Raw genomic sequence first — 19,821 nt, forward strand, 5'->3', positions numbered from 1 at the left:
ATACATTAATTTTAATAATATATTTTTAAAAAATCTTACCAATTTTTTATTATTAATTAGATGATATTATATATTCCATTTCAATAAAAAGCATAAATGAAAAATAAATAAATGATTAACGGTCAGTAGTTTTATGCTAGCTCTATTATAATCATATCTATCCACTGATAGGGTTGACTCTTGAGTAATGAACTCGATCGGTCGAAGATTTTAAAAAGTCAAACTCTTGAGTAATGAACCCGAGAAGGAGATTAAAAAAAAAAAAATTAAACCAATATTTACTGGCATTAAAATATGTCCAAGCTCAAATATTTACATAAAACCATTCCCAAAGTGAAGAAGTTGATCAACACAATCATAATTCCCATTACAAATCTGATCCTCAAACTTTATATGAGAATCCATCATGAACCCATTATTCTGAATCTCCGATCCCAAGCCCCCACCCTCCAAATGGGTTCCATTTAAATCACCGGTGCCCTCATGGACGGAGCTGAAGCTCTGACCAAACCCAGTTCCGGCGCCGGCGAGCCACTCGGCGAACAACAGCTTAGGCTTGGGAGAGTCCATGGACTGAGCTGTTATTGAAGAATCTGCTGACTCCGAGGTAGTTGAAGCTGTGGAATGAGCTGAACAACCTTGTTTTTCCACTTTCTTCTTCAGGTAAGAATGCCACAAGTTTTTCACTTCGTTGTCCGTTCTTCCCGGTAAATGTTGCGCTATCTGAGACCATCTAGTATCAAAAACACAAAAATAAGACATCAATTATCATGTCAACGACCGACGTCGACAACCCAGTTCAAGAATTTTCTTACCTGTTTCCGAGCATATGATGAAGGGAAATAATTGTGTCCTGTTCTTGCTGGGAAAAGGTCCCTCTTTTAAGACCCGGCCTTAAGTAATTGATCCATCTCAATCGACAACTCTTCCCATTTCTTTCCAGCCCTATTGTAATATATAAATTTTAAATTTTAATTTCAAAAAAAAAAAAAAAAAAAATTACTCACCGGCCTTGAGAGGAACAGAGCTCCAACAGGCATGGCCATGGTTGAGGATGAAGTTTCTGAGCCTCTGGTCTTCCTCCGGCGACCATAAGCCCTTTCTGTGCTTCAGCTTTGCCTTATGCGACGCCGTTTCACGTCCCATTATTTCGAATCTGGTGGGGCTTTGGGAACAATGAAGGTTTAGTATTTAAAGGAATTGCTGTTACCAAATATTAACAAAATTCTCAGCCAAAACTCCCATTAAAATAAAATGAAATAAAATAAATAAAATAAAATAAAAATAATAAATTCCAATAATTAGGAATTAAAATTTTAATGGGCTTCCAAATGTCAAAGTAAATCAATGATTCTGAGCCGTCCATCTTGGCGACTTTAGGTTTTAATAATACCAATTCTTTGTTTTACCCATTTATTTAAATAATAAATAAATAAATAAATTCATAAATATTATTTTTACCTACAAATTTCTATTTTTTTTTATATATACATATATCTTTTAATATAAACTTTAAAACTATACAAAATAAATGAATTTGAGTAAAGTTTAGATATTTTTCAGAAACTATAATAAATAACTTTCCAGTAACATTTCCAAATGCAAAAAAAAAAAAAAAAAAAAAAAAAAAAAAAAAAAAATTAAAACTATAATAANCCCATTTTGAAAATTTATTTAAATTCTTTTAAATTTGGTATAAATGCATAAAAGAAGAATAACAATTTATTCATGGTAGTTTTATTATTCAAATAAAACCATTTTAAATCACCTTAATTAAAATGAAACATTTAATAAAAGTTTAAAAATTAATTTCAACATTAATTTAAATATGAAATGCATTCCATGTGGTAGGTAGCATCAAATGAACATATTCATATATATATATATATATATATATATATATATAATGGGTTTTGTTCTCATCAAGGAATCAAAGACTTTTGATATTGACATATTATAAAAAGACCCTAATTTTAATTTATTGATCACAATTATTGTCCCATCCTCTCATTTAAATACTTATTTTTGTACCTTATCTAAAGGCCTTCAATTATTTTCGAATGTCCCATCCTCTATATATATATATATATATATATATATAATACTACTTTGAAACTAAAAGACTCTTCATTATATTTAATTGCACATTGATTTATAATATTTTAATTTCCGACCTAATTAATATTTTTTTTTAAAGATAAGGGCTTTTTAATTCAAAATTTATTCGTTACTATTAATTAGAGATATTTACGAGGCGAGAGACAGGTGTAGGGAATCCTTCCCCATCTATCCAGAGAATTAGAAACTGCTCACTATTGACAATGGTGGATTTGTTTTGTCCACTTTAAGTCCAGAAAGGCGAGGTGCTGCTTCCAAGCGGAGGTTCTAGCATGCCATGTCTGGTCACTTAAAACGCTTTCTTCTCCGATGATAGCTTTGCCTTCAATTATAATTACATCGGAAAACGACTTGTAACCCCGAAAAATACACACAGGAATTAACTTATTGACTCTGAGAGAGAACCAACCTAGTGGCTCTTTCTTTCCATTGTGCATGGGCTAGTATTATAAGGATATTCTATTGTATTGAGTGCAAGGCGTTTTCGTCCTCAGTCCGCAACTATTATTGAACGGCTCTTGATGGCCTTCTTTTTTTTCAAGGGCAGATTCTCTATTAATTTATACTGTTGTAATAGGTTCAGCTTCTAGATATTTACGAGGCGAGAAACAGGTGTAGGGAACCCTTCCCCATCTATCTCCTATTTTAACCATTTTCTCGCAAAATTATCTATTTATTTTCATGCATATTGGGGAAGGAATTCTCTGTGGAGAATTCATGGGAATCCACTCCAAAAGTCGATTCGCCACACCAAAAAGACCAAAGGGGTGCCACTCGAAAAAGAGGATACGCTACCCGCTAAAGTATTTCCCATCTTTTCATTCTCTACGGCGTCTACGAGGGTCGATAACTCGCTGGTGTGTGTTATTCAAATTATCATCCAATGGAAAGGTGTAGTAGAATACAAAGCAGATAACTAGCCTTGTAATTCTCATCCCATGAATGTTAAAGAAGATAACTCACCCGTATTATTATCGTGGTCTCTAGGATGTAATGTGAGATCCTGTCTCCTTCAGCATTTGATCAGAGTAGTTGGGCGTTAAAGCATGGTTCCAACTACCTTGAGCTCCCGTTTATAAATTTTACTTGGTGATAGGTAAAGCTCAAATGTTTGTATTCTATATTTTTTTAATATTATTATTATTTGTAAGGGTGATGAAGCTATTTTAAAATTACACGTGCCAAAATTTGGTTGACCAAATTATTTAAATATGGTTAAGAAACAATGAAATTAATACTTGATTTATATTATATTGAAATTGTTTAAAGAAATTTGTTATTTTATTAATTTGTCGTTTCATGGAAAAAAGTCCATTCTGTCTGGACTTAATACTTGATTATTTAAATAATAATAATAATAATAAAGAAAATAATGCAAGTTTTGAAAATTGAATTAACAATAATTTAATAAAAATATATCTTATTAATAGATGTAATAATTTATATATTAGAATATGCAAAAATTTAGCCAATATACAATGAACTTATTGGAAAATATTTATTTCCTTAATTTAATTATAATATAAGATTTACAACTATTTCAAATCTTCAAAGATGTGGGAGAATTTGTAGCCACTCCATTAAAATTAAGGAATAATAATAATATTTTTCTCTTGTTTTAATATTAAAAATACTGATTAAATCATAAATAGTTATTTAAACTTTAAAAATGGTTTAAATTTTTTATTTAAATTTTTAAATTTTTTTTATTAATTTTTAAAATTTGATTAAAGGAAACATAATCTATGAGTTAATTTGTAATTTTAAATTATTATTATTATTATTATTATTTTAGAATTTCAACTATAGTTGGTTTATAAATTTATTTTTAATTTTAAAAAAAATATATTAAAATTTAGTGGCAAATCTTATTTAAAAATAAATAAATAGATTGCGAATTAAAAACAAAATTTTGAATAAATGATCGAGAAATTGAACCGACAAATTTATGGATAGGTTGAGTTGGGTTCATTATCTAAAAAAAGGTTATTTGGGTCCAAAATAATTTAGAATTCGAAGAATTGGATTGAGTCTAAAAAAATGTTTCAACCTGACTTAACCTAGTTCACGAACACCTTGTATAAGGTAAGATTCTTGTTTATTTGATGAGTTTTGAGAAGATTATATGGTTAGAACTTCCCCTCGGTTGAAATTAGCGGGTAAATGGTTTTCTTTTTATATGAGCAACCGTGGACATGTTCATGTTCGGATCGAAAACTTTACTTAATTGCAAAGAATACAAAACTCGGTATTGTGGTAGATTTTAGGATGGGTTATTTTTAAATTCAATGAGCTAATCTCGTAACGTTTATATCAAAGATCTTCAAAAGCCAAAAAATAGGTTCGAAACTTAGGAAAGTCAATAATTCAATGGGCTTGATGAATCATTTTAAGACAAAACCTCGAGTGAATATAAGGTCCAACTTGAATTGGGTCAATTCTCGAACAAAATTCTGAGTCAACTGAGTCTACCCAAAAGGTTCCTCCCAACAAATGTGGGATATCACATCTCTGGTGGAATGTACAAAAAATTATATCTTGAAATACTTCAAACCGTCTTCAATGTACAAGAACTTGTAGGTCGAGTACTTCAAGAAGTTTTGTAAACTAAAACGAATCACAATTATATGGATATGGATGAAGATTTAATTCCGTTCATTAATATAATTCCTCAAACTTAGTACTTCCAAATTGAATTTTAAACAGCGATCCTAGAAGACTTAATGTCTCGGGTATATCTAAAAATTTATGGAAAAAAATGAAAACATTCTCTAATAAAATATCTTAACAAACATTGAACTATGATTTACATTCAAAGGAATGTTCGTCCAAATATCATATTCACAAACAATTAAAAAAAAATAAACCCCTTCACTAAACACACCAATAAATCAACCACAAACAACAAGAACAACCAAATAATAAGAACATTTCAAGACACAAACACTAATCAGTGATCAGACCAGACACATTCAGTTCTAAAAGCACCCAAAAAGCTTCTTCGGAGCAGTACCGGTGGCGCGATACTTCGCCGCCATCTCCTCCGCCTTCAGAAGATCTTCTCCGCGCATAGCTTCGATCACCGCCCTCTTCTCCTCCGCAGATTTGTGAAGCAGAGCAATTCTGTTCTTCATTTTCTCAACGTATTCAGCCTTCTTCTTCTCCAAGCTTTCCTGCAAATCAAATTTCCGTACAGTTAACCAAACCCCAAAAAGACACCCAAAATGGGTATCCGAACAGAGCAATGGGTACCTCAATCTTCTTCAATTCAGCCTCCACAGACGCTTTTCTGCTATTCTCCCATGCCACGACAGAGGACAGCTTCTTGTGAGCTCTGCTCAAAGGGGTTTCAGTGAATTTCAATTTCAAAAAGAAATCGAAGAGAATGGTGAGGAAATGAAACAATCTTACTTGTTTTCAGCCTTTGATTTCTCGCTTTCTTCCCAAGCTTTAATCAGCGACAACCTCTTCTCTGTTGCAACTTTTGCTAGAACAGCATCTGAACAATTAAATTAATTCTTAAATTTCATTGAAACAAACAATAATTAAGAACAAGATTAAGGGTTTTTGTAATTAAAACCTCTGTTTACAGAGCCCTCAGTGGATTTGGGTTCATCTGGTTCTGAATACTCTGAAGAACACAAGAACAGAACACAGAGAATAACAGAGCAAGATAATCGATTAAAAAGCCCTAAATTCAACTCTGAGATGAAAATTAACGATGGATTTATGTAAAACACATGAAACAAGAAGTGGGTTTGTTGATTATTTACGTTCAACCGGAACAAGGGCTTTGGAGTCGTCGGGTTTGTCTTCGACGGGTGGCGGGGGCGGTGGAATTACAGCTTTCTCCTCGGCGACGTCTTTGGGGGCTTCTTCTTCGGCCGGTTGCGGCGGAGGATTGGAGGGTGGCGCCGCCGATTCGGGGTTGTTGGAAGCGTCAGCCATGGGGAAATCTGGAAGGAAAGGAGGGAGGAGGAAGGGGAAAGTGGGGGAACTGTTGGTTGTGTTCAAGACTGAGCTGGATGATGGTTACATATTACTTAATGTGAGTTGGCATCATATTCAACACACTTTAACGTCCCAAACACCATATCCATTATTTAATTCTTTTTTTTAATTATATAAACAAATATCTTCTTATTTTTATCTTAAAAAATTAGAATTAGTAGAATTTTATAAATGTTCTGGAAGAGAGTTCACTCGCTCAATAATAATTAAAATCTTGATTACAATGCATCACTAATATCAATTATAAACATTAAACATAAGCTCTCATGGCTTTGCTTTAGGGTTTTGGGCTTCCCCAAAAGACCTTACATCAATGGAGTTAGTATTCCTCACTTATAAACCAATGATCATTCTCTAAATTAGCCGATGTGGGACTTTTATGCTCCAACAAATTGTTGGTTTAATTTGACGTAATTAAGAGCGTTAGGTAGATTTTGTAAAATAAATAATTTCATTTAATGACGTCATCTCGAATAAGTTTTACAAAATAAAAAAATTAATTAATTAATTAATTTCCATTTTTGTAGAATATCTATTATTTCCTATTGACGGTGAGGTAGTGGAAGATCATAGGCTTAATTTAATAAATAAGCAATAATTAATTTTAATTTAATTAAAATTCATAGTCTAAATTTGGGTTATAAGGTAAAATAATGAATGGTATTTGGTACAACCAATAACGGCTCTAACGTCATAACGTTTTTCAAGTTTTTATTATTCAAAATTAATGCTCATTCAATGTCAATTCATTATTGATGCACTAAAATAATTAATTACGTTATTATCTTTTTCAATATAAATAAACCAACATTTACGTTGTTACAATAATAACTTTATTTTGAAATTATGTTTTATTACATTAAATTCTAAAATTTAAAATACTTTTTTTTTTTAATTTAAAAATTTCTATTAAACAACGTGTAGAAATCTATAAATAAAAAATAACAAATTCTTGGATAGACATAATAATATAATATGGTGCATGTAGAGTCATGGAACATGCATCATCATACACCAAAGTCTCACTTACTTGATCAGTCATCAATTTATCTTTAATGAAAGTTTGACTTTGTCGAGTTCATGACATCAATTTAAAGTTTAAACTTATGCAGATGGTTCATGTATTACATTTCATGTGAACATTAGACACTCTGCTTACGTAGAGTTTTGAATAAAATAATATAAAAAAATAATATATAAATATTTATATAAATGAGGAAACAAAAAAACACAAGAACTAAAATAAAGCTTTTAAAAATGAAAATAAAATAAATATTGAAATTTAGGTGGAAAATTATGGATTTTAAGTTAATTAATTATTTATTTATATTAAAAATTAATTACATGGTATTTTCTGTACCTGGGGTGTCGGCAGTTTGGCAGGTATGGAGAAACCAAATCCACACCAACACAAATTTGTTTTATTTATTTATTTATTTTTTTTTTTTTTGGATGTGTTCATATTATTTTGTAATAAATTAAATTCCACTCTGGAAAATAACCCTCCAACTTAATTTTATTTTGGCAACACAACATCAAATATTCGGTTGAAGTCATTCAAATAATTATATCATCAACCCACTATTTAAAAGACGTGACTAAAAAATATTATTAAATGAGATTAAAATAATTAAACTTTAGAGTGATTAGAATAATTAAAAGTATATAATAAGTTTTTAAATATATACTTAATTTAGTTCCTTCATAAACTCTAAAAAAAAATAATAATAATAATAATAGTAAACAAAATATAATGACTGTTTGGTCCCCTCTGTATATTTTTAGACGTAGTAAATAATCCTTCATTCTAGGGTTAGATATGCCTACACGGTCAAAAAAAACACATGAAATGGATAAATAAGAATGTGTCCATTCTTGAAGGTTGAGGGAGCTTTCCAATTTATAGGAATTTACACCGTCAATGAAGCTGAGCAACTTCGACGTACAATTGTCGTGACAAAATACTGATCAAAGTGCCAGTTCTATAAGGTAAATGCGAGGGAGTGATATGCATCTCGTAGGATTCAATCTAAAAACCTTGTGAAGAACGAGATCTCTAGATTTAATTTGTCAAAAAACCCCAAAAACGATGAAGAATCAATCTGAGGGAAAGTTTGCAAACCGATTCTGTAACGGCCTATATCCACCGCTAGCAAATATTGTCATCTTTGGGCTTTTCCTCAAGGCTTTAAAACTCATCTGCTAGGGGAAGATTTCCATACTCTTACAAATGGTGTTTTGTTCTCCTCTCTAACCAATGTGAGAAGTCACAATCTATTCCTCTTCGAGGCCCAGCGTTCTCGCTGACACTCTTTTCTTCCTCCAATTGATGTGAGACCACCATCAAATCCACTTTCTTCGGGGCCCAGTGTCCTTACTGGCACACCGCCTCGTGTCTACCCCCTTCGAGGAACAACGAAAAAATCGACACATCGTTCGGTGTCTGGCTCAAATATCATTTGTAATGGCTCAAATTCACGCTAGAAGATATTGTCCTCTTTAAGCTTTCTCTTTCGGGCTTCCCCCTCAATGCTTTAAAACGCGTCCGCTAAGGTAAGGTTTCCACATCCTTATAAATTGTGTTTGGTTCTCCTCCCCAGAGTCATAGATTGTCTTAATGATCAAGATTAAAAGGAAATTGTTAAGGATATTTAATAATAAATTATAGTTTACCATATATATATTATATTTGATATTTTATTATAAGGCAAATATCTAATATTTGCCTTATTATCATAAGTATCTTTTCATTGTTATTTCCATTTATTACTATTTCCATATCGTTGTAATTTATTTGATTATAAATAAGATAACTTTCACACCATTTAGGTGTGATGGATTAATCAAACATTCACATGGTATCAGAGCCCTCTCGGTTTAACAACCCCGATCCTTTCTTTTCAATGGCTTTTGAATCCTCTAATCTTCTTCTCCACCACCCCTGCTGGTTTTGACGCCGCAGGGGCAGTCTTCATGGCTGCCTAGTCGGAGCCGATTGATTACTCTTCAGCTCCACCCTATTGACCTCCAAATCACCTTTCGTCATACTTTGTACATACAACCTCACCTTTTCCAACCCAATCGGTTTTTCCCTTGGCCAATATAGTATCTCTCATTTTCTTCCCAATCAACCTTCATCCTTCACATAAACCCTAACCTAAACCTATCAACCTTTTGCAGAGATTTACCTTCGGAATCTGGGTGCCGCACTGGCCTATTCGCCAACCAAGTTGCCGCCGCCCTTCCTGCCAAAATTGGCTTCTTCGCCCGATGAGGCGACTCTTCCGACTGCCCTTCTCGCCAAAATTGGCTCCTTCGCCCAATGTGGCGACTCTTCCGGCTTCAACATTGTCTTTGTCCCTTGCTCTAGGTTTCCCCTTCTACTTCTTGGGGTTAGAAATATTCTCACCAGAGCCAAGGCAGCATCGTCGCTAAGCGACAATCCCTCTTCATGGGTTAGACATATTCTCGCCGAAGCCAAGGCAGCATCGCCGCTGAGCGGCGATCCCTCTGCAATTTTTGATGGCCAAGAACCGGGTTGTTAGCATCTTCATGAAAAGTGTTTCTCAACCTCTTTGAATTTTTCAGATTCAAGCTTCACGTTCGTTTAAATCCGACGCTTAGCTTGCGGTGGGGTGTTAAGGATATTTAGTAATAAATTATAGTTTACCATATATATTATATTTGATATTTTATTATAAGGCAAATATCTAATATTTGCCTTATTATCATAGGTATCTTTCCATTTATTGTTATTTCCATTTATTACTATTTCCATATCCTTGTAATTTATTTGATTATAAATAAGATAACTTTCACACCATTTAGGTGTGATGGATTAATCAAACATTCACATGGTATCAGAGCCCTCTCGGTTTAACAACCCCGATCCTTTCTTTTCAATGGCTTTTGAATCCTCTAATCTTCTTCTCCACCACCCCTGCTGGTTTTGACGCCGCAGGGGCAGTCTTCATGGCTGCCTAGTCGGAGCCGATTGATTACTCTTCAGCTCCACCCTATTGACCTCCAAATCACCTTTCGTCATACTTTGTACATACAACCTCACCTTTTCCAACCCAATCGGTTTTTCCCTTGGCCAATATAGTATCTCTCATTTTCTTCCCAATCAACCTTCATCCTTCACATAAACCCTAACCTAAACCTATCAACCTTTTGTAGAGATTTACCTTCGGAATCTGGGTGTCGCACTGGCCTATTCGCCAACCAAGTTGCCGCCGCCCTTCCTGCCAAAATTGGCTTCTTCGCCCGATGAGGCGACTCTTCCGACTGCCCTTCTCGCCCTTATAAATTGTGTTTGGTTCTCCTCCCCAAAGTCATAGATTGTCTTAATGATCAAGATTAAAAGGAAATAAAAACTCATAATTCGAATAACTTCACAAAATAGTTCGATCAATACTACTTAAATCATACAAATCTAAACATTAAAAAAAAAAATGCAAAATAACACGGTATGGTTAATTGGAAATGTTTAATTTTTATGGTCATCAATACTATAATAGCCATGGACACGGTCACGGTCACGCATCATTTAGCTGAATGGATTCTATAATCGTCGTGGTGTTGGTCGGAGGAGGGCTGTGAAGTGACAGACAAAATCACAAACACTGCAAAAACGACGGTGGTGATGGCGGTGAAGTTGACGAGCAAGGCCTCAGTGCCGTATTTGGCGACGCCGGAGCTCTGCAGAAACGTCAGCTTCTCAAGGAAGCCAAGCGCCGAGTTGGCGGCGGCCAATACGTACACACACGCGCCCAACAGTGCGTGCCATGGCAGCGTCGCTCTTCGAAGATCGGCGGAGCCTCCGGGGTAGAAAAATGACACGAATCCGTACAACCACTGCCCATTTTCAAATCTTAACTATAAATAAATATGCTTTTATAAAATTAAAATTAAAGAAATTAAAATGATGGGTGGCAATTACGTAAATACCTGGATACCGTAGAGGACAATTACGCCAATTCCAATCCAGGAATGTAAGCTGTAAAGATTAGCGATCCCACTCTCGTTATGGTCCTTGAATGCAGCGCTGATTCCCACAATGCCTAGAACCAATGCGACGCCGTTTAGTGCCAGATGGATCACCATCTTTACTTCTTTTATGAACGGCAGTGATTTGTAACTGATTATTGCTTATTGCTGCATGATTTTTTAACGCATTATTTCGAATTAATAATAATTAATTTAATTTTCAAATGGAAATTAACTAATAATATAGAATTTTATTTAGATCATTACCTTCGCCTCGTATGATGATCAATCCGAATAGCATAAAAACAGGATGAACCTAATGAGTACCGAAAAAAACTGATAATTAATATGTAATATTTGTTCAGGTAAACGTTGATAATTTCAGGATGATCCGTTGACCCGTCTAAAAAATTCAAATTTACTATATATATTATTGAAGATTGTGGTTTTTGAAACCTTAATTCTAAAAGATTAGAGTATGATATTGTTTAAAAAATTATTTTACATGAAACACGTTGAGTCGTTTAGATTTGACTACAAATATTGCTATATAGTATGATTATCTTATTAATAATTTAAATATAGGTTTCCACACTAACTTTAAATTAAAAAGAGGGGAAAATTAAGAGTATATACCGAGTTGGATAAATCTAAGGTGAAAATTAAGAGTATATATGGAGTTGGATAAATCTTTTTATTTAAAAAAAATATCCGTCACAACTAACCTAAGTTGTTAAATATTTTTAATGTTCATAATAATCTTAAAAGTAAGGTGAGATTGAATTGTAACCCTATTTTTTAGTTTACTTGGACAAAAAAAAAAACGTCAACCTTGCTGGTTGTGATATGAATTATTAGATTTTAAAACATTCAACCCAATCTAAATCGAAAAAAAAAAAAAATTATGATTTAGATGATATAGATGAGATGGTGAGATGATTTAAAAATGAAATCATCAAATAAAGCATTAATGAAAGTAGGTGGGAAGTGAGAAGTAGGACTTAAAAGTTGGAAATATCGTTCATTTTTCTTTTATTGAAGAACAAAAGAATGGATCTACGTATATATATAAAAAGGTAAACATGCAAATGGTTCGTAACAATTATAAAATCAAAGAAAAAAAGCTGAAATGAAAGGTCCAAATGAGCACCATGATGAGCGCCACCACTGCGAGCCCGTGACTGATCACGGTGAACGGAAAAGCTTTCACCGCCGGCATCATCTCTCACTCTCTCTACTGTGAAAGTCCAAGCAATTCTGGAACCCTCTGGGTGTCGGATTGTTTGTTTGTTCGTTCTTTTTATGGGTTTGATTGGGTTGAGTTTATATAATAGAGTTTATGGTCCACGAGGTTGCCTATTAAATTTTAAAATGGATGCTTTTAATTATAAGGTTAAAAAAATGGAGAATAATGTTTAATGGGCCACTTTGACCCAAGCCCACAAAGACCTTTAATTAAAAATTTTAAATAATATGAAGAAAAAATGGAAAGTTTTAATATTTATGATGTATTAAATATTTTAATTAATTTATTTTGTGTATTTTAGTGGCAGAATGGAGAAGTGAAATTCCAGGAAGGAAGCATCTGGAATCTATACTCAGTGGATTAATGATTGATTATATTTGGGGAGTGGAAAGGGCACATGAACCCACGTGTTTCCTCTCATTTTACAGATATTTTTATTTTAATTAGCGATCCAATTATTCAAGCTTACATTTAATGGGCTTCTTATATTGGTTTACAGGTTTACGCAATTAAAATAAAAAATAAAAAAAATAAAAAAAATCCTCCTTTTTATCTTTTTGACTATTGAGCCCGTCTCAACTTAATCTTCTCAATAACTCTTTAAAAAGAAACTTATATTCTCATTTCCAACTAATATATATAATCCTTATTTTATGGAGAAAAAAATGTATAAAATTTATTTTCCTCCAATTCTTGAGTGATATAAAATGGTCATTTTGATTATTAAATAGGAATACTAAAAAAAAAAAAAAAAAAAAAACCTGTTTATTATTCTACCTGCCTTTTCATACATAAAACATAATAATAAAATAATATTTAGTTGTACTAATTTTTTTAGTTTAATAAGAGAGTTTTAACCTTTATTCTTCCCTGACCAATTTATCAATTTAAATATAATTTAGTGGATAAATCATCCATTACCATAGTTCTATTATATTATATTAAAAAAAAGCAAATACTAACAAAAAAATAAAATAGAAAACATACCTGAAATTTGTGTATCACGCTGACTCCATCTAATTAGAGAGAAAAAAGTTGTAGATTTAAATCAACAAAGTAATAAAAATATTGGTATACCATTTTGGAATCGGACCTTGAGATAGAAATATGGTTGTTTGTTATATCACACTTGAGTAGTGAAGGACCACTGTGCCCTGGAAAAGCGAACCCTAAACTGCCATTGAAATTTATATAAAATCAATTCCTAAATGTGATTAAATAAAATTTAGCAAGCTTTGAATAACGTGGAAGCCCAAAAGCTGGTGGCTTCCGACGTTAAAATAAAGTTTTGTTTTGGATGTTGATGAGGAGGCATCATTAAAGTATAGGGGCACATTTGTCATTTTGAAAAGCACTACAGCACCGCCAGCCTTTTCGGCCAAAACTAAACCATATTGCACTTCAGCGTTGTTCCTTCCAACACTGTACTGCGGCATTGTCTGATTGCCGCCCGCCATGGCAGAGAAACTTCTCAGTTCTCCTTCCGTCTAGCTAGTTTCTCCTCATCTTTTTCACCTCCTCTAATGAACCTGCTCTAAGCCCACAAAATTTAATTTTTACAGGCCCCCAGCTTTTATTGCTGCTTTCTGGATTTTCCTATCTTGCAGCGACCAGGGAGGACAGAATTTATTCCGGTTCAAACCAGAATAAGTTATTACTACCCCATCAAGTTCTACACAACATTGTATATTCGTATATTCCACCGATTAGAGGTTTTCCTTGTCTGAGATCTAAAACAGAACTGAAACAATGTTCAAATCATGGAGCAAGAAGCAGAAGATCAAAGCTGTATTCAAATTACAGTTCCAGGCAACTCAGGTATTGACTTTGCAGGCCGGAGGGGATAGCTACATTTTTCTCTGCTCATCATGAAATAGCTTCTTCTACCCGAAATTTTTAATTTTTAATTTTCCTGTCAATTAGTTATAAATTTTCTATCCCTTCTATAGAGATTATAAGCTGATGCAAGAGAGTTTGAACGAAGCTTGCAATTATTTGTGTCAATGTGTACGAGTGTGGTTTGTGATAAATGAAGGGAGAGGGACAAGATCTTACTTGATAATATTGATCTTCATTCAGGTGCCGAAGTTGAAGAAATCGGCTTTGATGATATCTTTGGTGCCAGATGATGTGGGGAAGGCAACAGTGAAGCTAGAGAAAGCTGCTATTCAGGATGGAACTTGTTTCTGGGAGAATCCTGTCTATGAAACAGTCAAGCTTGTTAGAGAGATAAAAACAGGAAAAATCAATGAGAAAATTTACCATTTTGTTGTTTCAACTGTAAGGCATAGCAACATAAACTTTTATATTTTCTACAACTTGTAATTAGCCATTTGGTGGGAGCAACTTGTAAAATTCTATATGTATGTGTATGCACTATGCAGGGATCATCCAAATCTGGCTTTGTAGGTGAAGCTTCGGTCGATTTTGCAGATTTTGAGGCGGAGACTGAACCCATCACTGTTTCCCTACCTCTTAAGTTTGCAAACTCCGGTGCCATATTACACGTTGGTTCTCTCTATCTCTCCCCATCCGTTGTAGCTCTACCTAGCAATTTGAAGTCTAGTCAAACTTCCATTTCATTGTGAATATTCCTGATTTTCATGGGTTTTGATGAAACAGATTACCATTCACAAGATGGAAGGGGATAATGACCAAGGGTAATATCAAAAACTTAAGCTTCATTTTAATTTACAGTGTGACCTTCTTTCCTTATGAAGTTTTAGTTTCCAATTGGCAGGGATTATGAAGAGAGTGGAGGCGCAGCACTTCAACATGAGAAAAGCTTTAATAGCCAACTTAGCTTTTCTAGTACAGAAGGCAACCATTATCTCATAGAAGTAAGGTCTCATTCCAATTTTCCAAACATTTCAAATGTACGAAACCATTGGCTCGATCCTATTTATATAGAGTATGGTTGGATTGCAGAATGGTGACCAAAATACATTACGTGAGGATGCTGAACAAAATGGCAACTCTAGAGTGCCCCCTGGCTCTAGTTCAGCTAAATTTGCATCATACTGGGATGGTAACAATGGTGAAAGAAGTACTCAACAGGGTTCCAGATCAATGACGAATGGTGTACAAAGTCCTACCCTCTTGTCACCCCCTAGACAGACCTCCATGCCTAGGAAGGCAACAGTTGACACCACTAGAGTGAAAAACCAAGCACATGAGCGATCAAATACAGAATGGTCCCTGGGTTCAGCTTCAGATGGAAGTTTTGGCGACTCTGCAAATAGTCCTGAAGAAAACACTTCAAGAGAGAGGATGCACCAGGTCCCTAATAGTTCTATTGAAAGAGTAAAGAATGAAAATGTAATGCTCACGAGAAAGCTAGAAGTAACAGAACTGGAATTGCAGTCTCTTCGCAAACAGGTCACAAAGGAGACTATACAAGGGCAGAATCTATCACGACAAATCATTTGCCTCACTGAGGAAAGAGATTCACTCAAAACAGAGTGCAAACAACTCAAGTTCTTGAAGAAATGCAATGACGAGTCTGAGGACTCGAAGACTTTAAAGTCTGAGATTAAGGAAGCAAGGGTTCAGTTGGCAGCAATAGGGGAGGAGCTTAAGCAAGAAAAGGAAGTACGAACTGATCTTCAGCTACAACTGCAGATAACAAAGGAGTCCAACTCTGATTTAGTTCTTGCTGTGAGAGATCTTGAAGAAATGATTGAGCTAAAAAATAGGGTAATAGCTGATCTATCAAGAAGTTTAGAATCCTGGGAGAGTGATAGAGAACAGGAAGCTGTTGGCCATTGCAAAGAGAATAATGATAAGGACCCAAAACTCTCAAAAGAATTGATTCAAGAGTATGACGATGTCAAGGAAGTGGACTTGTTGAAACAGGAGATCAAAGATTTAAATAGTGAAATAGAAATGCATTTGAAGAACATGGAAGAGCTAGAAATGCATTTAGAACAACTTATGTTGGAAAATGAAATTCTCAAGCGAGAAAACAGTGACATGTCTGCAAAGTTAGAGAGAAACAAGACAGAATATCAAATAAAACAGAATGAATATTCAGGTTCTCTGGCTGTTATAAGAGAACTTGAATCCGAAATAGAAAGACTAGAAGAGAAACTCCAAATACAAACCGAGGAGTTTTCAGAATCTTTGATCTCAATTAATGAACTTGAAGGTCAGATCAAGCGCTTGGAAAGAGAATTGGAAAAGCAGAAACACGAGTATTATGATGAACTCAATGCCATGAAATATGCCAATGTGAAGTTGGAAAAAATGGCTATAGAAGCCAAAGAAATATTGAGTAAGACAAGGTGGAAAAGTGCCATAAAAGCCGTCATTCTTCAGGAGAGAAGTAAAAAGTTCTCGATGGAAATGGCTTCCAAGTTAAATGATAATGAAAAGAGAATCACTAAAGCAGTCAAAGAAATCAATGAGTTGCGTCTGCAGAAAATAGTATTGAAAGAAATGCTCCAGAAGTCTAAGGAAGAGTCCAGGCGAAATAAAGAACAAAGTGAAGAAAAACTGCATGGCCTTTCCTTCCAGCTAGAGTTAAAAGCAAAAGAAATGCATCACATGTCAATGGAGTTAGATAACAAGTCTAGACGACTTGAAGATGCAAAAAAGCAGGAAGACTATCAGCAGGAGGAAATCCAAATGCTGAAATCAAATATAGAAAAAATAAATGCAGAAAAGCACACTAAAAAGCAGGCAGAGAGAGAACATCCTGAATGTTTGATCTCTGAAATGGAAGCATTGGAAGAAAAAAGTAAAGAAAAGGAGATTTTGGAAAAAGATATGGCTTTTTCGAAGAGAGAAGTAGAAAAGGCACAGGAAGAGCTTACTAGAATTAAAGTTTCCAAACACGAGCAAGATACATTAATCGACAATCTGCTAGCTGAGATGGAAATTCTTAGAGCCCAAATTAATGAGTTAAAGGAGTCACAGGCAGAAAATTCTGAGAAAGAAAACCTAAGAAAACAGGTATTCCAATTAAAGAGTGAACTAGAAAATAAGGAGAGAACTTCTGGCACATCAAACATCAAGTTGGAAAGTCGAGAAATTTCAGCTTTGAATCGAAACTCAGCATCAATTCATAATGGATCTCAAACACTTGCGCATACCAAACAGGAGCTTTCAACTTCAGGAGAGGTGATGCAATTGCTTCAGGTATTTCTCGAACCCTGTAACTAAATATCCAGATGAAAAATAAGACACAAAATTCTGAAATTTTGATGTTTTCTGTTGATACCGGATTTTGATTGGCGGATCAACAATAAATTGTATTATTGAGAACCGCGTTGTGCCTACAAGAGAAAGAGAGGTGCATAAGGGTCTAGTGCTAACGTACCACTAGTCTGATGCTCAAGTCAGTAATTGAGTCGATAATAGGTGTAGAGAGGAATAAGTCAGTGTCTTTGACGTACCTTTCCATCTTCTGACTTGTTGAACTTATATGTGGTGGAGAAACCTTCATCATAATGGAGTGTTATAAAACGTCGTGATTCTCGTGGTGCATTGAGTATGAGAAATGGTTACAAGGTTGGACCATTACATGGTCAAACCATCTTGAGTGATTGTGATCGAGACTCAAGTCATAGTCTTTTCAACCATCGGTTGACTCCTATAGGATGGTCAAAATACCCTTGAGGGTCCGCCTCAAGGGCCTCAACTTTGGTTGGCACTTGTGGTAGTCGACCTCTCAGGCTTAATTGACCCTCTTCAAATTTGCTTCTTGGCCTTTGAGCTTTTTCTTTTGGTGGGTTTTGACCCAATCAATTATTTCACCCATGACACTTCCAAAAGTCCTCTCCATAATTGATATTACCTAGAGAGTACCAAATTTATGATTAGATATATACTGAAAAGATGAAGTAGAAGAAAGAAAGATAATGAGATGGCTGGTAATGAGCGCTTTAAGGAGCTAGTGTTGTAGAAAATTCAAAGATATATTTATTCTAGAGAAAAATCTCAATACTACAATATGGGAACAAGATTATGTTCAGAATTAGTCTAAATGGTCAAAGCTCTTATGCAAGTTCAAAACTACATTATTAACTTGACAACCTAATGTAATTTTCTCTTCTGAGAGGCATTGGTAGCAATTGTAGACATTCACAATACCTCATCAAGATGACTACAGTCTTCTTCTAAATAAATTCCATATCATCATAAATGAAGTATTTGAAAAGAAAGTCAAGCACTTGGTATATATCATAGTTTTCTGTAAAAATTAAGATGATATAAAAAAGAAAAAAGAATAGAATTTCCCACTTAGTTGACTAATATTGATACTTCAATCGCTAACCATTTAAGCTGAAGCTAGTTTATTCCTTGAAGTTGCATAATACTTCTGCAGTTGTCCCTTTTAGACTTTGTTTCGTGTTTCATTTGTATCACTTTATCCATATTCTAGACTGTGCTAACATTGCAGATATCTTTGAAATATAGGAAACAAACCATTCTGGTATTACCACCATAGCAAATAATAAAGAAGAGAAAGCGAACCAGAGCAATGTACATGAAGCACTTTGTGGAAGGTATAAGCTGCCGATCAATTAAACTTGAAGCCTATCTTTCTTGTCAGTTGTCATAATAATAAACATCTCCATGCATTAATGTTTCCAAACCCAAATAACCATGTATAATTGTGAATATATACTGCCAGAAAAGTGCACATTCAGAAGCATGTTCATTTCATTATTTCCTTATATTTTTGGGTGTTATAAGAGTTTTTATTTAATTATGTAATTGTTAATTATGCTTTGCAGGAAAGTGGACTCTAACTCATCAAATAAAGAACTGAAATCGTCAACTGCTGGGAAAGGTACCAAGGACTGTAATATTGATCTCCTCAAGGAGATGTCTTCCCTAAAGAAGAGGAACCAAACTATGGAAAGAGAACTGAAGGAAATGGAAGAGAGATACTCAGAAATAAGTCTCAAATTTGCAGAAGTAGAAGGCGAAAGACAACAACTTGTAATGACTGTGCGAAACCTGAAAAACAGTAAAAGAAATTAGTATTTTATCAGGTACTTGATCAAGTTATTTGAGAATATTCATGGCTCTAGCAGGAAAATATCGAGTACTTAACCAGAAAACTCGGCATAACCAACTCATTGGAAATCACTTCACAAGTATAGATATGTGTTGTCAGAAGATTATTTTCTCATTGTCTACTTTTATTTCTTTTGGGGGGACAAGCTCATTTTTTTTAATCCTCAAACTTACATCACCTAGTTCCGGATAGGAGGAACTTGTATTCCAGAAATGTTTTCACGAAGTTAGCAGCTAACTGGCTTGCTATGTGCAGGGTTCCGAAAGTCACTGGTAACAATTAGATAAAGAGTATAATCATAGTCTCTATTATGTTTTTGAGTCTCCGATCGAGATTAGGGTTTCATAAATATGTTAATTGAAATCATGATTCCAATATCGTTCTATGAAGAGAGATGTGCCTTTTAAGTAATTCAGCCTACACATCTTGA

At 34.2% G+C, this 19,821-nt stretch overlaps 4 protein-coding genes and 1 long non-coding RNA gene across 7 annotated transcripts; 1 reads left to right on the forward strand and 4 right to left on the reverse strand.

The window, feature by feature from the left end:
- Positions 1-279: 279 nt before the first annotated feature.
- Positions 280-1,157, reverse strand: LOC111490813 (transcription factor LAF1-like). Its single transcript, XM_023139424.1, has 3 exons — positions 1,008-1,157; positions 816-945; positions 280-733 (listed from the first exon to the last, which is right to left on the reverse strand). Exons 1-3 carry the CDS (start codon positions 1,144-1,146, stop codon positions 313-315), a joined length of 690 nt encoding a protein of 229 aa, XP_022995192.1. The 5' UTR covers positions 1,147-1,157; the 3' UTR covers positions 280-312.
- A 3,741-nt stretch (positions 1,158-4,898) lies between these two features.
- On the reverse strand, positions 4,899-6,183 carry LOC111490815 (remorin-like). The gene is made up of 5 exons (XM_023139428.1): positions 5,892-6,183; positions 5,699-5,749; positions 5,530-5,617; positions 5,371-5,452; positions 4,899-5,291 (listed from the first exon to the last, which is right to left on the reverse strand). Exons 1-5 carry the CDS (start codon positions 6,064-6,066, stop codon positions 5,097-5,099), a joined length of 591 nt encoding a protein of 196 aa, XP_022995196.1. The 5' UTR covers positions 6,067-6,183; the 3' UTR covers positions 4,899-5,096.
- Positions 6,184-10,606: 4,423 nt separating this feature from the next.
- LOC111491396 (transmembrane ascorbate ferrireductase 1-like) lies at positions 10,607-14,503 on the reverse strand. Its single transcript, XM_023140310.1, has 8 exons — positions 14,420-14,503; positions 13,442-13,538; positions 13,352-13,380; positions 12,244-12,474; positions 11,755-11,768; positions 11,386-11,434; positions 11,080-11,279; positions 10,607-10,986 (listed from the first exon to the last, which is right to left on the reverse strand). The coding sequence occupies exons 4-8, from the start codon at positions 12,338-12,340 to the stop codon at positions 10,675-10,677; spliced, it is 672 nt and encodes a 223-aa protein (XP_022996078.1). The 5' UTR covers positions 12,341-12,474; positions 13,352-13,380; positions 13,442-13,538; positions 14,420-14,503; the 3' UTR covers positions 10,607-10,674.
- On the forward strand, positions 13,699-19,616 carry LOC111491168 (early endosome antigen 1-like). 3 transcript variants are annotated; one of them, XM_023139944.1, is made up of 9 exons: positions 13,699-14,182; positions 14,444-14,644; positions 14,749-14,871; positions 14,987-15,024; positions 15,105-15,204; positions 15,293-17,350; positions 17,465-17,503; positions 18,785-18,873; positions 19,105-19,525. In XM_023139944.1, exons 1-9 carry the CDS (start codon positions 14,114-14,116, stop codon positions 19,352-19,354), a joined length of 2,967 nt encoding a protein of 988 aa, XP_022995712.1. In that variant the 5' UTR covers positions 13,699-14,113; the 3' UTR covers positions 19,355-19,525. The 3 variants fall into 3 exon arrangements, with proteins under 3 accessions (XP_022995712.1, XP_022995711.1, XP_022995710.1); XM_023139943.1 differs by having other exon boundaries at positions 13,701-14,182; positions 15,293-17,503; positions 19,105-19,354; positions 19,390-19,616; XM_023139942.1 differs by having other exon boundaries at positions 13,701-14,182; positions 15,293-17,503.
- LOC111491169 lies at positions 17,569-18,772 on the reverse strand. The gene is made up of 2 exons (XR_002719670.1): positions 17,761-18,772; positions 17,569-17,640 (listed from the first exon to the last, which is right to left on the reverse strand). It is a non-coding gene; the product is annotated as an uncharacterized LOC111491169 (long non-coding RNA).
- Positions 19,617-19,821: the final 205 nt, after the last annotated feature.

This window comes from Cucurbita maxima, unplaced genomic scaffold (assembly GCF_002738345.1).
Source record: "Cucurbita maxima cultivar Rimu unplaced genomic scaffold, Cmax_1.0 Cma_Scf00016, whole genome shotgun sequence".
In the NCBI taxonomy this organism is placed as follows: domain Eukaryota; kingdom Viridiplantae; phylum Streptophyta; class Magnoliopsida; order Cucurbitales; family Cucurbitaceae; genus Cucurbita; species Cucurbita maxima.

Coding starts and splice junctions, on each gene's coding strand:
- LOC111491396 (XM_023140310.1), bottom strand. CDS start 12,340: ATGATGCCGGCGGTGAAAGCTTTTCCGTTCACCGTGATCAGTCACGGG. Junction 11,280..11,385: donor GATCATCATACGAGGCGAAG/GTAATGATCTAA, acceptor TGCAGCAATAAG/CAATAATCAGTTACAAATCA. Junction 10,987..11,079: donor TTGTCCTCTACGGTATCCAG/GTATTTACGTAA, acceptor GAAAATGGGCAG/TGGTTGTACGGATTCGTGTC.
- LOC111490813 (XM_023139424.1), bottom strand. CDS start 1,146: ATGGGACGTGAAACGGCGTCGCATAAGGCAAAGCTGAAGCACAGAAAG. Junction 946..1,007: donor CTCTGTTCCTCTCAAGGCCG/GTGAGTAATTTT, acceptor ATATTACAATAG/GGCTGGAAAGAAATGGGAAG. Junction 734..815: donor CATCATATGCTCGGAAACAG/GTAAGAAAATTC, acceptor TTTTGATACTAG/ATGGTCTCAGATAGCGCAAC.
- LOC111491168 (XM_023139943.1), top strand. CDS start 14,114: ATGTTCAAATCATGGAGCAAGAAGCAGAAGATCAAAGCTGTATTCAAA. Junction 14,183..14,443: donor TACAGTTCCAGGCAACTCAG/GTATTGACTTTG, acceptor ATCTTCATTCAG/GTGCCGAAGTTGAAGAAATC. Junction 15,205..15,292: donor GCAACCATTATCTCATAGAA/GTAAGGTCTCAT, acceptor GTTGGATTGCAG/AATGGTGACCAAAATACATT.
- LOC111490815 (XM_023139428.1), bottom strand. CDS start 6,066: ATGGCTGACGCTTCCAACAACCCCGAATCGGCGGCGCCACCCTCCAAT. Junction 5,750..5,891: donor AGCCCTTGTTCCGGTTGAAC/GTAAATAATCAA, acceptor TGTGTTCTTCAG/AGTATTCAGAACCAGATGAA. Junction 5,618..5,698: donor TGAGGGCTCTGTAAACAGAG/GTTTTAATTACA, acceptor TTAATTGTTCAG/ATGCTGTTCTAGCAAAAGTT.